At 37.7% G+C, this 15,897-nt stretch overlaps 1 protein-coding gene across 7 annotated transcripts in view; it reads right to left on the reverse strand.

Moving 5' to 3' along the window:
- Nucleotides 1-7,036: 7,036 nt before the first annotated feature.
- spmip7 (sperm microtubule inner protein 7) overlaps nt 7,037-15,897 on the reverse strand; it is a 37,772-nt gene continuing 28,911 nt past the window's right edge. For all 7 annotated transcript variants that reach the window (XR_012388728.1, XR_012388729.1, XM_073920040.1 and 4 more), the window contains one exon: nt 7,037-7,220. Coding sequence is in view for 5 of the 7 variants with exons in the window: in XM_073920040.1 (XP_073776141.1) it covers nt 7,094-7,220 (127 nt within the window). In the remaining 2 variants the exon portion in view is untranslated. The remainder of the gene's footprint in view (nt 7,221-15,897) is intronic.

Raw genomic sequence — 15,897 nt, forward strand, 5'->3', positions numbered from 1 at the left:
GGAGATATGATGGCAAAATATATGGACTAGCCCTGAGAAGGGGAGAACGCATATAATAAGATGGTTAGTGGAGAGGGAAGACACGGGTCCGCCCGTGAGCGGGGACTGCACCACGGCTGAATAAGCATATGGGATAGCCTAATGGGGATCACGCATAGCGGGCACCTATACCCAAAACGCGGGCTGACCAGTGGGCAGACCTACAACGTAATGGGCCAGCAAGTGACTCCTCCGCTGAGTCAGTGCTGGGGGCCTGGGAGGAATCTGCAGGGCTTACCTCACGGGGAACTTTACTGACAGATGAAAAGGCGCACGTATCTCCGTGTTAGGGAGAATGGCGCAGCAAGCGTGTTTCAACACCTTAACCGAGTTGTTTCCTCAATCACCAAGGGTTACCTAATACCCTTGAGGAAACCAGCTCCACTCGCAGATTGTAAAACCTTGCAAATGTATTAGGTGTTTCCCAGCCCGCAGCTCTACAGATGTCTGTTAGAGAGGCGCCGCATGCACGCGCCCAAGAGAATGCGATGCTCTGAGTGGAGTGCGCACGCACTCTCAGGGGACACGGCTCGCCCTGGCTTTTAAGCGAGGGAGATGGCATCCACTATCCAGTGGGCCAACCTCTGTTTCGATACGGCACTTCCCTGCTGCCGACCACCATAACATATGAAGAGCTGCTCAGATGATCTAAAGTTCTGAGTGTGGCCCAGATAAATACGCAAAGCGCGAACTGGACAAAGTAAGAAAAGGGCTGGGTCTGCCTCCTCCGGAGGCAGCGCTTGCAGGCTCACTACCTGGTCTTTAAACGGTGTGGTTGAAACCTTGGGCACATATTCCGGGCGGGGTCTCAGAACCGTGAAACGTGAGAGTAAGCTGGCCCGAATTACAGGCAAGAGTCACTGACCGAAAAATGCCTCCCCGACCCTCTTAATCGATATCAACAAGACCAGCAGAGCTGTCTTCATGGACAGAAATCCTAAAGAGTCGAGGTTCGAAGGGATCTGATGCAGCAGGGAATTTTTATTCCATAAATCTTTAGAACATCTTCATTTGTGTTCAACAGATGAAAGAAACTCAAACAGGTTTAAAACAAGTGGAGGATAAATAATGCATTTCTGCAACATGCTCATCCTGAAAACAGCCCTACAGATATGGCTACTGAGAATGTGTGAGTAAATTTAAAGAAAAATCGCACATGTATGTTTCTGGAGATCGCAAATTATGTAGTCAGAAGTATACCATGAAAATGCTATAGGGTAGATGCAGAGCTAGTGTTTCTTCCCATACTGATAAACTTCTGGTGAACGATAAACTCTTAAAGACCTAGAGGTATTTTGTGGGCACCTAATGGGCCTATATTATTATTTTTATTTAAAGCAGTTTTATTGTTTTTTTAGCAGTCAGCCACAAGTGTCATATATTATTTTAAACAGGAGAACCTGAAACTTTAATCTGTATCATTCAAAGGTCCATTCTAAAATATTGTTTGGTCCAAAAACACATGAACAGACAGAAGTTCTGGGAATTAACTAAACAGAAAGATTGTTACAAAATAACAGAACACTGAAGCAAGTTTGACTTTTTCCAAATAATATTTTTTCAGTTACCATAAACAGCACCACTTACAATGAACAAATAAAAAATAAGAAAGAAATAATGCGTCAAAATCGAAATAAACATGGTGCAAATCCTCAGTAAAAAATTAGATATCAATATTTATTACACTATAAATAGTTACATAAATAAAAAAGATTCACCTAAGGATTGTCCTTAGGTTTTATGTGTCAGCGTGAATATGGTGTTTACCCTGCTGTCTCTCAACTTTTGCGTTGCAGGCAAACAGTCGCACCAGCATTTGCGTCTTTTGAAAACAGCAAGACCAGCACTTCGTCTTTGCTGTGTTTCTCATTCCGGGTTGTTCAAATAGCTGATTGCTGTTCCACAAAGCTAAACCTATGCTTATAGGTTGAGAGCGAGCGAGTTTTAACCAATCTGGGCATGGAGGAGGGACAATGTATCAATGCATCACGTCTAGTTTGTCAGGAGACACAAGCCACATGCGTTTCTTTGTCAAATTAGTGTTGTCAAAATGTGATGACGTAACCACACTGATTCCGGAGCCTCAGAGGGTCCGTGAATGTAATATTTTATAGTGATGGAAAGCTTAGACTCTCTTCTTTATGCCAATCTTTGAATTGTACAGATCGGATCAGCGGATCAAAAGTTATTAAACATTTAGGGCCCTATCATACACCCGGCGCAGTGTGGCGCAAGGCGTGGCGCAGTAGTCTTTTGGTAGTTTCAGCTTGCCGCAAGAGTCGTTTTGAGGCGTTGCGCTACGCTGTTTAAATAGCAAATGCATTAGCGCTCATTTTTGCGCCCAGAGGCATTCTGGTCTAAAAAGGAAGGTGTTCTGAGGAGGACCGCTGGCGCATTGCTATTTTGAGGATCTATAATAGATTTTTCATTAGACCAAAACTAACCCGGTCTAAACTCCGGCGCAGAGTTGCGCCTCGCTTACGCACTGCTTAATACGCACAAGAGAGCAATAGGCAAATATCTTTACTAGCGCTGTCAAAATTAACGCGTTAATGCATGCGATTAATTTTAAATAATTAACGCGTTAAAAAAAATTAACGCAATTAATGCAGTTCAGGTTTTTTTTACTTCCTGTTGTGGTGGACGTGTGTTCAACATGCAATAAATGTGCATAAGACCAAGGAAGCACTTTTTGAAGGCAAGTTCCAGTATAAAACAATTAGTTGCATCACAAGTTATCCAAAGTTTCATGCAATTTCGGGTGTTTCATTTTTAACTTTCGACTTCTGTTGTAAGTTGATACCGCATGGCGAACAGAAAGAAAATCCTCCGCATTTCGTGACTCGGTGTTCCTTTAAGGTAAGGTTCCTTTTAAGGCTACACGGTAGAATTTCAATAAGAGTATTATCTTAATCCCCTGCTGAAAAATCCAGCTTAAACCAGCCTAGGCTGGTTGGCTGGTTTTAGCTGGTCAACCAGGCTGGTTTTAGAGGGGTTTTGGCCATTTCCAGGCTGGTTTCCAGCCATTTCCAACCTGGTCTTAGCTGGTCAGGCTGGGAGATGACCAGCTAAAACCAGCTTGACCTGCTTAGTCAGGCTGGGAGCCCGGCCAAAACCAGCTATGTCAAGCTTAAACCAGGCTGGTCAAGCTGGTTTTAGCTGGATTTAGCTGGTCATTTTCCAGCCTGACCAGCTAAGACCAGGCTGGAAATGACTGGAAACCAGCCTGGAAATGGCCAAAACCCCTCTAAAACCAGCCTGGTTGACCAGCGAAAACCAGCCAACCAGCCTAGGCTGGTTTAAGCTGGATTTTTAAGCAGGGTCATATTAAAATCGGAGTATTGGTGTCTTATGTAAATGTACTCAGAACGTCTGGTGAAGTCGCGAGCTGTCAAAGACAGGGCATTACTCTGCCTTTCAGCATGAGCCCTCCAAGTTTAGCGTATTTCCTCATTAAACGCAACGAAAGCGTATGCTTCGCGTTGTTGTGTCAGAATCCTTGTGAAATACAGTAATACTTTAGGACGCTTAGTTTAGGACGCTTAGCAAATTTGATGAACGTGATCATGCGTGTTGAATCTGAGGGGAGTCGCTCCAGTATGGAAGGCCGTTGGGGCCAAAACGTCTGCAGCGCGTTGTGTGTGTCTGTCTGTGTGTGTGTCTGTGTCAGGCCCGTTGAGGGGTGCCAGGGGTGGAGTGAGCGACGTATCTGAGTAGGGGCGAGAGGGGTGTGCAATGTATTTAACGACCAGTTTGCAAGAAATTATCATTCATTTGCGGGCATTTGGGAGTCTCTGTGCACTTGCGGGATACTCCTAGTCTTAGCAACTGGATGAATGTAAAGGAGGATTAAGCAAAATTGTTTCTACTCTATAATTAATGTTCTCAACTCACAGCAATAAAACTTTACAATGAGTGCAACAGTTTGTATTCTATAGTTTATTATTATAATTTTTCATTTTCCATATCTGCAATTCCTGTTTTTTGGCATTTTTTGCAGTCCACTTAGAATCCAACATGGAAATCAATGTTTTCTTTAATGGCATTGATTGTTTTGAAATTTAAATGTCATTAACATGCCTGTGTTTTAATTTCTGTAATAAATATGGCAAGCCAGGATCTTGATGGTTTATTGTGGGTATGTTGTATACATGAAGAAATCTGTGTTACAAGTTAAACAAAAATTCTATTAAAAAATAATATTTTGAATTTAAATATTTTTTCTTGCGTTTACATTAATTTTACATTTAAATAGGCAAAATTACAAGTTTCAATATTTTAAATGCGATTAATTTTTTAAAAAAAGTGCGATTAATTAGTTAATTTTTTTTAATCGATTGACAGCACTAATCTTTACATATGAAAAAATGTAAATATTAAGGATATATATAGTTTATAATAAGAATAGATATAGAATATAAATATAAAGGATTAAAATAATTTTCTAGCCTACATAAATATGAAAAACCCCTGCTTTTATGTCTTCTTCATCTCGGGAGGCTTTTTCAGTTCATTCATAACAATTTGCTTTTGTATAATGTTATTATTATTAGCAGTATTATTTATTATATCCATATTTATATTTGTTTTATTAAAAACAAGCTTAGATTTGCCCACCTGTCTTAGACCATATGGGGCAATGGCATGTGTTTTAGGATATAACTCAGGTTTTTGAGCACATTTTGCTATTATTATTCATTTATTCGTTTGCTAGAAATTAGAACTGAATGTAGGAATAGTTTTGAAACGAATATTTGAGCTTAACAAACAAAATTATTTATTTATAGACTAATTGATGTCTGTGCTAAAGGTTTCCCTATCCAAGAGCGAAAGTGAAAGTAGTTCCATTATCTCTCATTCTCACGCAGTAGATGCTCTGTTTAACAGTTTTCTGTTAAAAAACTGTTAACTGTTTGCTTGTGAAATGCTCATTTTTTCCACTTAGACTTACTTTGCGTCCAGTAAATAGCGAATGCGCTCTTGGTGCGACGCAGCTGACTCAGATCTCTGAATTTGAGATGAGATTCTAATTGGTTTATTCTCAAAACACACCTATAACTCATTAAAAAAATAAACTCAACCCTTTTAGAACATGCGCCGCAGCGCAAGGCAGATTTCCCATCCTTAAATTAGCAAAAACGCGTCCTGACACGCCCTGAAAGCGTTTGCGCCCTGCGTTTTGCGCCCTGCGTTTTGCGCTCTGCGCATGGACCGTCAAAATAGAGCCCTTAAGACTTATTTATAGCCGCGGGCGGCTGATTCGGTCTTTAAGGGTTAATGTGACTTTTTTCATTTTATACGATTCTTTTTACAGCATCAATGTTGTAATGTAATTACAATACATTAAGTTGAATAGACTTTGGCATTTATTTTGTTGTTCAAGTGTAAAACAAGAAGAAAAGCCGTTTACACGCACAGGCCTGTCAGGATTATCAGGCTAGTGCAAAAGCTCCATTGAATATACTGGGGTAAAATAAATGTTCTTATTTTGAAGACATGGCAGCTAAAAATGTAATTTCATGCAGTGCTTTTTGTACAATCTGAGACCCACGTTATATTGGATATTACTCAGCCAGAGGAGATCGCTGATATAAAAAAAAAAAAAAAACAGACGCACTGATTTTGTAATGGCAAACAGTTGACCGGAAACACTTAACCTAGGTTACTTACAAATTTTAAGTCCTTCTGCATACTTCCGCATATACCCTATTGGTTGGTTTTAGAGAAGGAGGAGGGTGGGGGGATCAGTCAATCGGTCAGTCAGTCAGTCTAGTTAGTTAGTTGAGAGTGACCTCTGGTGGATTCACACGAGAAAAATATGACATTTAAAAAAGTTTACACAGCGGCCTCTGGTGGATTCGTGAAAACAAGAACTGCAAAAAAAGTAGCTCCTGGGATGTATTTAGTGGTCTCTAAAAATGTATATAGAGATACATTTTCAGAATGAGCCTGTTTTTTTGTATGGAGTGTGCATGTTCGTTTGGAATAGTTGGCAGTTCATTCCGCTGAGGCACACCCATGAAAAATAAAGGACTCAGCCGAAAGAAAAAGAATGAAAGAATAAGTCTCTAAAATATTGACTACTTGTTTGTTTGACATTTACACACATTTGCAGTAATACAGAATTGATATTAAGTTTATCTGGACATATATATATATATATATATATATATATATATATATATATATATATATATATATATATATATATATTTTTTTTTTTCTGTTGTATTTACTTTTATTTCTTATCAGAGTATCGCAAACACTAGCTGATTTACCAAGCAAGGTTACTGTCAAAAAACCCTCAACAGTACACCAAGGATGTTGTGAAATCATTTTAAAACTTATATAAATGGATTTGACTGCTTTTAAGTGTTTTTTTAAATTCATAAATAAATTTTAAGTCTTACTAGTTGAAGGTTTTTTCATCTGGATGCTTCCAGAGCAGACTGTTTTTGACACAGAAGCGTAGAGTTGACAAAGGGGGAAACAGGAAACCTATTTCCTGTAAGCAGGTGAAGCTTCATTGGTGCTCTTTCATTTATTCTCCAAACCGCAGTTCTTGGGCTGCAAAACTAGAACATTTCAGAAATGCATGTCTTTTGTTTTCTTTTAAGATCATAACGAACAAAGTTTTATTTGCAATGCCATTGCTACATAACCACAAAATATCTCTTTTTGCAATCAGTTTGCAAGTGCTTTTTGGATGTGCCAAAGCAATAAACGCTTGCAAAAGAGGATCTGTGAGAAAATGATTCACTCATTTATCCGCATGGACACACATATAGTCAAATATGTAAACCCACACACGCACACGCACACACACACACGAAGATTAAGACAATGGCACAACCTCCACATTTACAGAAGCACTCATCTAAATCAAGGGAAATTATGCTCATCATTACTCAGAGCTTAGAGAATCAGTCATTGACATAGCATCATTATAGATCTATTCACAAACACAGATTGGATTTTATAAAAAGGAAGACTCTCATTTCCCATATTTCTTCATCATTTATTTTTCTTTGTAAAAGAACACTCTTCCTCTTAGTTATTTCATGGAAAGTACCGGGGCTTTGGAATGAAGGTAAGGGTTTCCTGGAGGGACAGTAGTGATCATACTTGATAGTGGAGCTTTGCGTCCATAGAATGAGGAGTTCCATGTGCCAGGAAGGCTCCTAGGAATAAATGATAATGATCAAATTAAAGACATATTCTATGCACTGCGGCATGATCTTCAGCTAACACAAAAAATAATATTATTCATCACAAAAATCTGAATTTTTTTGTTCTCCCAAGACATGATATGTACTTTGCTAGGATAGTTTAGCCAAATATTAAAATGATGTCATCAATTACTCCCCCTTTACAAGTTTCAAACTGGTTCGAGATTAATTCTTCAGTTGAACACAAAACATATAATAAAGGATGTTGAAAAAGAAGCAGCCATTAACCTCCACAGCAGTGGTGGAAAGGGGGCTGAAAATCATACTCAAATAAAAGTACCATTAATTGGCCAAGACGTGTGCAAGCAGAGTTAAAATATCTGTTGTAAATATTTCTTAAAGCATAAGTAAAATGTAGCCCTTTTAAAAGTACTCAAGTGACTAGGGAGTATTACACTGTGAAAGGTTGATGTGTTTACATGCAGTTATGTGTGTGAAAATTTAACATTCCGCAATGCAGTTAGTGATTGTTTAAGACCATTTGACCATCTTTTCATCAGTGACACGCCATCTAAACTGTCTTGGAGTGATTGCGTGTGAAGATTTTGGACATCTTCTTGGACACTTTGCAAACATGTATTGAAATAGTTTGTTATGATAAAAAACTTTTTATTATTTGATTGAACAGGAACTGCAGGACTGCAGGACTGCAGGACTCCCCATAGAGAAGAAAAAAATAAGTAGGTTGAAGGAAAATAGAGTAATAGTATCAAAATGTACTCAAGTGAAAGTAAAAGTACACATTTTTAAAGCTACTTAGTTACAATTCCTGAAGAAAATACTTAATTTGTAATACTTAAAATGTAATTTGTTACTTTACATCACTGCTCCACAGACGTTTTTGTTCCAACGTCAATACTTGAGCTTTCCAGCTCAAATAAAACAAATTCATTAATTTGCTTTTCGGCTCAGTCCCTTTATTAATCCGGGGTCGCCCAAGCGGAATGAACCACCAACTTATCCAGCACGTTTTTACGCAGCGAACACCCTTCCAGCCTCAACCCATCTCTGGGAAACATCCACACACACTCATTCATGCACAAACACTCATACACTATGGACAATTTAGCCTACCCAATTCACTTGTACCACATGTCTTTGGACTGTGGGGTAACCGGAGCACCCGGAGAAAACCCACGCGAACGCAGGGAGAACATGCAAACTCCACACACAAATATTAACTGGCTCAGCAGGGACTCGAACCAGGTAACTCATGTTAGCTTTTATAAAATTATACGATTTTCATTTCTGTCATTTCATCAATTCAAAGAACCTCAGTTTACCCTTGATATTACATTCTTACGTAAAAAAAAAAAAAAGATCTTTTGTGATGGTCCTATACTGACATTTTGGTGCATCTTGCCGGCAATGATGGAAAGAGTACTGCAAAATCATACTCATGTAAAAGTACCATTAATTGCCCAAAAATATAGAGCGAGTAAAAGTATCTGTTGTAAATATAACCCAAAGTATGAGTGAAAAGTAGCCCTTTAAAAGTACTCAAGAGTAGTGAGTATTACACTTTGTCTAATCTCCATAGACAGGAAATAATAAAGTAGTGACCACAGGTTGAGGGAAAGTAGTGGAGTAAAAGTATTAAAAGATACTGTACTAAAAATTTTATCAAGTGAAAGTAAAATTACACATTTTTGAAACTACTTAGTTAATTACAATTTCTGAAAAAAAATACTCAATTACAGTAGTTTGAGTATTTGTAATTAGTTACTTTACACCACTGCTTGCCGGTTCCACCCATGTAATTGCCTTGATTGACAAACCTTGGAGCACTCATTTTAAAGAGACTGCTGGCATTACAAGTATGGGGACTTAGTTTTGGATTGTTATTTGTTTTTTGTTGTTGTTGTTTTCTGGATTTGGGCCCAGTTTGTTTAACATTTATTTCTACACCACAACATTAGAGTTTATGCAAACATTATGCATTACACACTGGCAAGATGACTTTAACAGGCATTATTTTCTTTTATTGTGATCATTTCAAGTTTATAAATTTTTTCCATTGTAAACACTGCTTAGCTTGTGTGCGTCCCTTTGTTTTGTTGCTTACTTTGAGCCAGGGATCATAACAAAGTGGGGGATTGTCCTACAGCTTTTAGTTTGAAAATAATTATTTAATTTGTTTGGGATGCACAATTTTTTTTTTCCTAAGTCTATTCATTCACCTTGCCAGATTGTTGCCAAAAAAGAAGTTTGCCAAACTTTTGTGTAACGAGCATTGTTTTCTTCCAACGTTAGTTTCCCTGGTAGGTGGAGTGGCATTGCCTTCGTGGGTAGAAGTGTTTAAACTCGGAATCTTCTATTTGTCGTGTTGAGCTGATTTAATCAGCTGCGTGGCCCACCCAGTGGGCTTCAGTGCATAAATACCCCCCACAAGTAGTTGCTTGAAGATTCTTTAGAACTGCAGATTCATTCTTTTTTGTCATGGCGGATGCCAAGTCAAAACAACTGGTTGTCACACTAACAGGAGAACAGATACAACACTATTTATTGACAACAATGGGAAAGAGGGTAGGTTTTATAGTTTGTTTGCATTCTTATGTCGTTAAAAGTCTTTTGTAGAATGATGGGCAGAGAATGCAGAAGTAGCTCAAATTTAGAACAGTCTGTAGGCATAAGCTCATGTCGAAGCAACGAGAAGCACTCATAGGCGCAACTGGGAGAGGAGAGAGTCTGGTAATTTCACAGTAGATGGCGAGTGGTTCAACAAACAGTGACTGTTTCTCAATTACAAGAACGATGAGAATGGACTCGTGTTCTTGTGGAGATCGTTCTTTTGAACAGTTGATGATGACATAACACAAGTAAGATCGCTGAAGCATGCATTTTGAGAAACAACCAATGGGTGCAGGGGAATGGCACTGTTTCTTAATTCCAAGAACATAGAGAACAGACTTATGTTCTCTTGGAGACCGGTCTTGCCAGGTTACCTGAAACGTATTCAGAATATCGCGAGAACTATTTATTTTTTTATTTCAAATGTGCATGTGCATTAGCTAGGGCAACCTGAAAAAAATACAATTTTGTTTGATTCGAACATTTAAAAATTAAACTTATGAGACAGTTTTAGTTTAATTTTATTGGAGATTCCAAATTTTTAATGTAATCGAAAGCTCTGCAAACAGTTCATTCAGACAGAATGCTCGAGCATACTACTCGAGATGTTTACTGCATTTCAAAGATGGCCACCAAGTGAAATTACTTGCCTTAAAGGGACTTGGATGCTGTGTTCTTTTCTGATGGTCATATTACCTTCACGTATTTTTAACAAAAAAATATTTAAACGTTACAGTATTCATACAATGATTTATTTTTTTTTCAATAAAACAACTTGATTAAAACTTTATAGAATATAAAAGATTTTGGACAATTTAATTCCAGTTTCAGTAAATAAACACCCTAATGTGTTTATGCCTTTATTAAGAGTTTTATGTTAAAGAGCCCATATTATACATGAAATAGGGTCATATCCTGGTTGTAAGGGTCTCCAACAACAGTCTAATATGCATGCAAGGTCAAAAAACACTTTCATGGTCTTATAATCTGCATTTATTTTTACCTAATTATCCCAGCGACTCCTGTATGAATCGTCCAGTGATTCATTTGTTCCCAAACCCCTCCTTAGCGCGGAGCTAATCTGCGCTGATTGGACCGATGACAGTCTGTCGCGATTGGTCGACTGCCTTCAGTCAGAGAGGGAAATGGCCAATAGCTAATCAGCAATTTAAAAAGTAATCACAGTTCATACACGCTCGATAGTGTAGACGTGGATTTTAGCTGCCACACTATGGCGAGTGGATAGTGCCACGGATAACCGAACGAAGGAGACAGTCGTGTACTCGCCATACCACACACACACAAAAACACACACACACCTCCGGATGACAACGCTCCCGCTTCCGCCCGCACCCGCCAGGTTTTAGCCTGAGAACCCGCTCCGTTTTCTGCCCGCCGCGCCCGGTCCCGCTAGAGCGGAGAACACAACCAAAAATCACCCAGTATACAGTCCAGACAGCCAAGCTGTCTGTATAAACACACACACACACACAGCACAAAGCACACAAAGCGCGTTCGTTCGTTCGTTCGCTCTCTCTCTCTCTCTCTCTCTCTCTCGCTCTCTCTCATACGCGCGCGTGCGCACTAACACACACACAAGCACCACGCAGACTCTCTCTTTCTAATTCGCATAGCAATATCCGTGATATTGCTAGACAGCCCGCTCCCGTCACAAATTAAACCCGTTACCGACCGCTCCCGCGATTTATTCGGAAATTTATTCCCGCGGGGACAGCCGCGGGAATAAATTTCCGAATAAATCGCGGGAGCAGAACTCTAGCACTGAGCTCCATAAACAAACAGCACGCGTCGCGTTTTTAACGTGACTTTGCACGCGATAAGATAAAATATCCAGTTAACCTGATACAGTACACGCGGTTACAAGTAACAAATCACAACTAAATACATTTGCAAGCTAGAGTAAACGAGGCAACAACTTTAACCGCACGTACTTACACTTGAGAAATGGAAGAAACCCATCCTGACGTCCATCAGTTACTCTTTACTGATCCTTCCTTTAACAAACTCAGATGAAGTATTCTTTGTAGCATGTAGCTTCCAGAAGTTTCCAACTGCTTGGCTATAATGCTGAGGTTTCATCTTTGGGTAGAGACTCAATAAAATATCCATCTGCAGTGTGACTTCAATCGACCGGCATGTTTGTGTGCGTGTGTTTGTGGGTGTGCGTGTGTGTCTGGGTTTCTGCGTCAGAGGGCGGGGCCTCAGGTTTGAAATCTCCCGGGTTTGCGCGTGCACGTGAATAACTTGGTTTCGTTCGTACGTCATGGCGAAACACCTAATGAGTCGGTATCAAGGCGACTCGTTTGAAGCACTATGAGTCGACTCTTTTATAGATGAATCAACCGTTTTAAACACTGTATTCTTACAGATTTAAGCCTTAGCTGGATACTTCACTTCACTTAGAGCTGTGTTACACACTACATGGAGGGGAATTTTCAAAAACCCATAATATGGGCTCTTTAATGTTTACTTTCACAGTCTCTTTTAGGGAAATTTCTGAAATAAATAAGTTATATCTCTGAACTTTAATGATAAATCTACATAGATATTTACATTAGATGGTGCCTATGCTATTGTTGTCTATTAGAAGGAATGCGTTAATATGTTGTTTACAAATGACATCACTGATGAGGTGCAAAATTCAAATGAAGAGCAGAAAGTGGTTTTTCTACATAGGAATCACTACCAGAATATCAAAATATTTCTGTTTTTTTTTTTTAATTGTTTAAATTGCAGAATAGCTTTTATATACTTTCAAATGTTTTTTGCTCACAATGGGGAGAAAGTTCAAGAAACTGCCTGAAAAACTGAAGAAAAAGCAGCATGTAATAAACATTTTTTTAATATATCTATGTGTACAAACTTTTTCAAACACATAATTTGTGTCATGAGAATAAATATGTTAATGTGTAATATAAAAATCAGATACAAATGCCACAACACTTATAAAAAAATCCAGTAGAATATAAATAGTACTCAGCCATGTAATCACTGCAACGAAACCTCCATCTTGTTTTGCAATAATCCATGTTTTTACTGGCATTTCAGCAGAATAAACAACCGTACTCTGAGCATCCAGATCAGCAGTGAATGTCTGATGATATTAAATTCATTGACAAAACAAAAAAAGTAATGCAACTCTTGTGACAAAACTAGACGGTTATTATTTTAAAGCACTTTTCCCCCCCTTACAAAATAAATAAATAAATAAATACATAATAGATTATTTGTCCATGCTTTTGTATGCTTTCATCTGTTATTTCATGATGTCTGGAAGATATGTAATTTATAATAAACATGTTTTTGAACCACATAGTTAAGTGTATAATGTGTACAACTCTTTGTTGATGAATGCTACAGAATACTGTAGATTAGTAAACAGATAAACTGTAATAAATAATGTAACATTAGTTTCCCCAGCGATCAGTATACAAATATTTCTTTATAAGTAAACTTTTAAATTATATTTCTACATCGATGAATAAGTGACCACATGGGCATTGCTGACCAAGAGCATATGTTTGTGTGCATGTAAATGTATTATCCACCCTACCTGTTAAATTTGATTTGATCCATGTCCTGAAACACACCCTCTTCTGATTTCACTTCTAATTCTAATAGAGGGAGCGATTCATTTGTAAATAAATCTCATAAATGAATGATTTGTGTGACCCCATCAATATACATGCTTCTCAAGCAGTGTTATGTTATCAGGCATCCTTATAAGTCACTTCAAGAACTTGCACCACAGAATCTTGTTGTTATATTTTATTTACATTGTTTGCTAATTGTATTCAACAAAAATACACAAGCCTAGAAACTTAGTGCAAGATGGTGCTATGGTCAATGCAGTAAGTGACTGTATTATCATCAATACTGCTATTTGTTGAGCACAAAAGTTTGTAACATACATAATCGTAAAGAAAATCTAAATCTTATCTATGAAATGTTATGCCTTTATGCTTTGTTTTCTTTGTTTGCTCATAATTACACTCATACACAGAACAAAAGTCCAGAATCTTCAGATTGGCTTTATTCTTCCCTGAGTGCGGTTGAATTACTTGCTCTGTACAAATATGGCAGCAGTATTGATGCATGTTCAGGGTCTGTATAGCTGCGTCCCAAATGGCACACTATACACTATGCACTCATGCACTATGTACTTATGCACTTACACACTCAACAGGATAGTATATGTATTTAGTGTCGTCCCAAATGGCACACTAATGTGTTTTTACTAAGCGAAAATTCAAGCCGTTTCCCTGATGACGTTTGACGGTCGCCAAATCGGTGAAATAAACGACCGAATTATCAGATAATATCTGCCGTGAGTATTGCCGCAATTACCATCGGGAGGCGCTAAAATCACTGTAGTAGGAGAATTTTGCTTTCACCATTCAAAATAAATAAAGTTATTTAACATGTGCGTCTGATAGCTCCGCCCCTTCCGCTACGTGAGCAAACCTGCGGTCGTTGAGTGCGTGAAGTGTTCATCATTACACACTTCATTTTAGCGGCTGAATGAGTGCATCATCCGGGTAATTAAAGTGCACTTATTATTTTTAGAGTTTTCAGTGTGAACACACTACTTACACTATTTATACTACAAAATGGCGTAGAATAGTGCATAAGTATGCGATTTGGGACGCAGCTATTGCAAACTCTAGTGTATTAATAAAATAAAATTAATGTATAATGTATAGCCCACATTTTAAAAATAAATGATATACAGTAAATATATTTTAGTCTACAAAGATTTAACTTATTTTGAAAGCATTTAAACCACATTTTGAAAAACAAATTCTAATACAACTAGTGTAGATTAATTGATTTTAGTATACTTGTTCAAGTTCACAGAATCAGTATAACTTCAATCAACTTACAATGCATATGATTTTGATATAACACCTCTCCAATCCAGTTCCATGAGTCTTCCACAAAACACACACATATTAATGATTCCTACTTGTCTTCTTCGTGATGAAGAGTAAGCAAAATCTGATATGTAGTAAAGGGAAAAAAGAAGAACGTGTTCATCAGACGCTGAATTCAAACCAGGTTCATGTGCTTTACAAGCTACGCCACTCACACTGCTGATTTGCTCCCTTTAGCTTTGTTGTCTCTGTCAATCAAACATTGATGAGTGGGAATCACTCAACTAGCTTATTCCAACGAGGTTACCCTTACCCTAACACTACAAAATTGCACTTACTCTAACACTACAAAATATATATATGAAGTCAGAATTTTTAGCCCCCGGTTTATTTTTTTCCCAGATTTCTGTTTAATAGAGAGAAATATTTTTCCAACGCATTTCTAATCATAATAGTTTTATTAACTAATCTCTAATAACTGATTTATTTTATCTTTGCCATGATGACACAATAATATTTGACTAGATATTTTTCAAGACACTTTTATACAGCTTAAAGTGACATATAAAGGCTTAACTAGGTAAATTAGGTTAACTAGGCAGGTTAGGGTCATTAAGCAAGGTTTGTTGTAATGATGGTTTGTTCTGTAGACAGTCTAAAAAAATTGATTAAAGGGGCTAATAATTTTGAACTTAAAATGTTCATAAAAAATTAAAACTGCTTTTATTCTAGCCGAAATAAAAAAAGACTTTCTCCAGAAGAAAAAACTGTATCAGACATACTGTGAAAATGCAGCCTAAAGCATGAGTATGTCTGTGGTCTGGATGTATTATAAAGTTGATGACGACAACATAGTAAACTGTGAGATATACAAACTTGGGCTTGCCTGTCGGGTATTTTAAGTTGTTAAATATTAAAATAAGGTGAATTCATATAAAATTAAAGAATATCCTGGATCTGTTTTTTCACTTTTCTTTATTCTTTTTTTATATATTATAGAATTATTGGATCAGGTTTCAGTATCGGTAGATACTCATAATCAAATGACTCAGACTAGGACTCGAGGGCAAAAAAATCGATCAGGACATCCCTAGTAATTTAAATATTGAAACAATTTGAACACTTGCTTTTTTAACGTAATTTGGTACAAACATTTTGGGATG

The sequence above is a fragment of the Danio rerio genome, chromosome 13 (genome assembly GCF_049306965.1).
Source record: "Danio rerio strain Tuebingen ecotype United States chromosome 13, GRCz12tu, whole genome shotgun sequence".
NCBI lineage: Eukaryota > Metazoa > Chordata > Actinopteri > Cypriniformes > Danionidae > Danio > Danio rerio.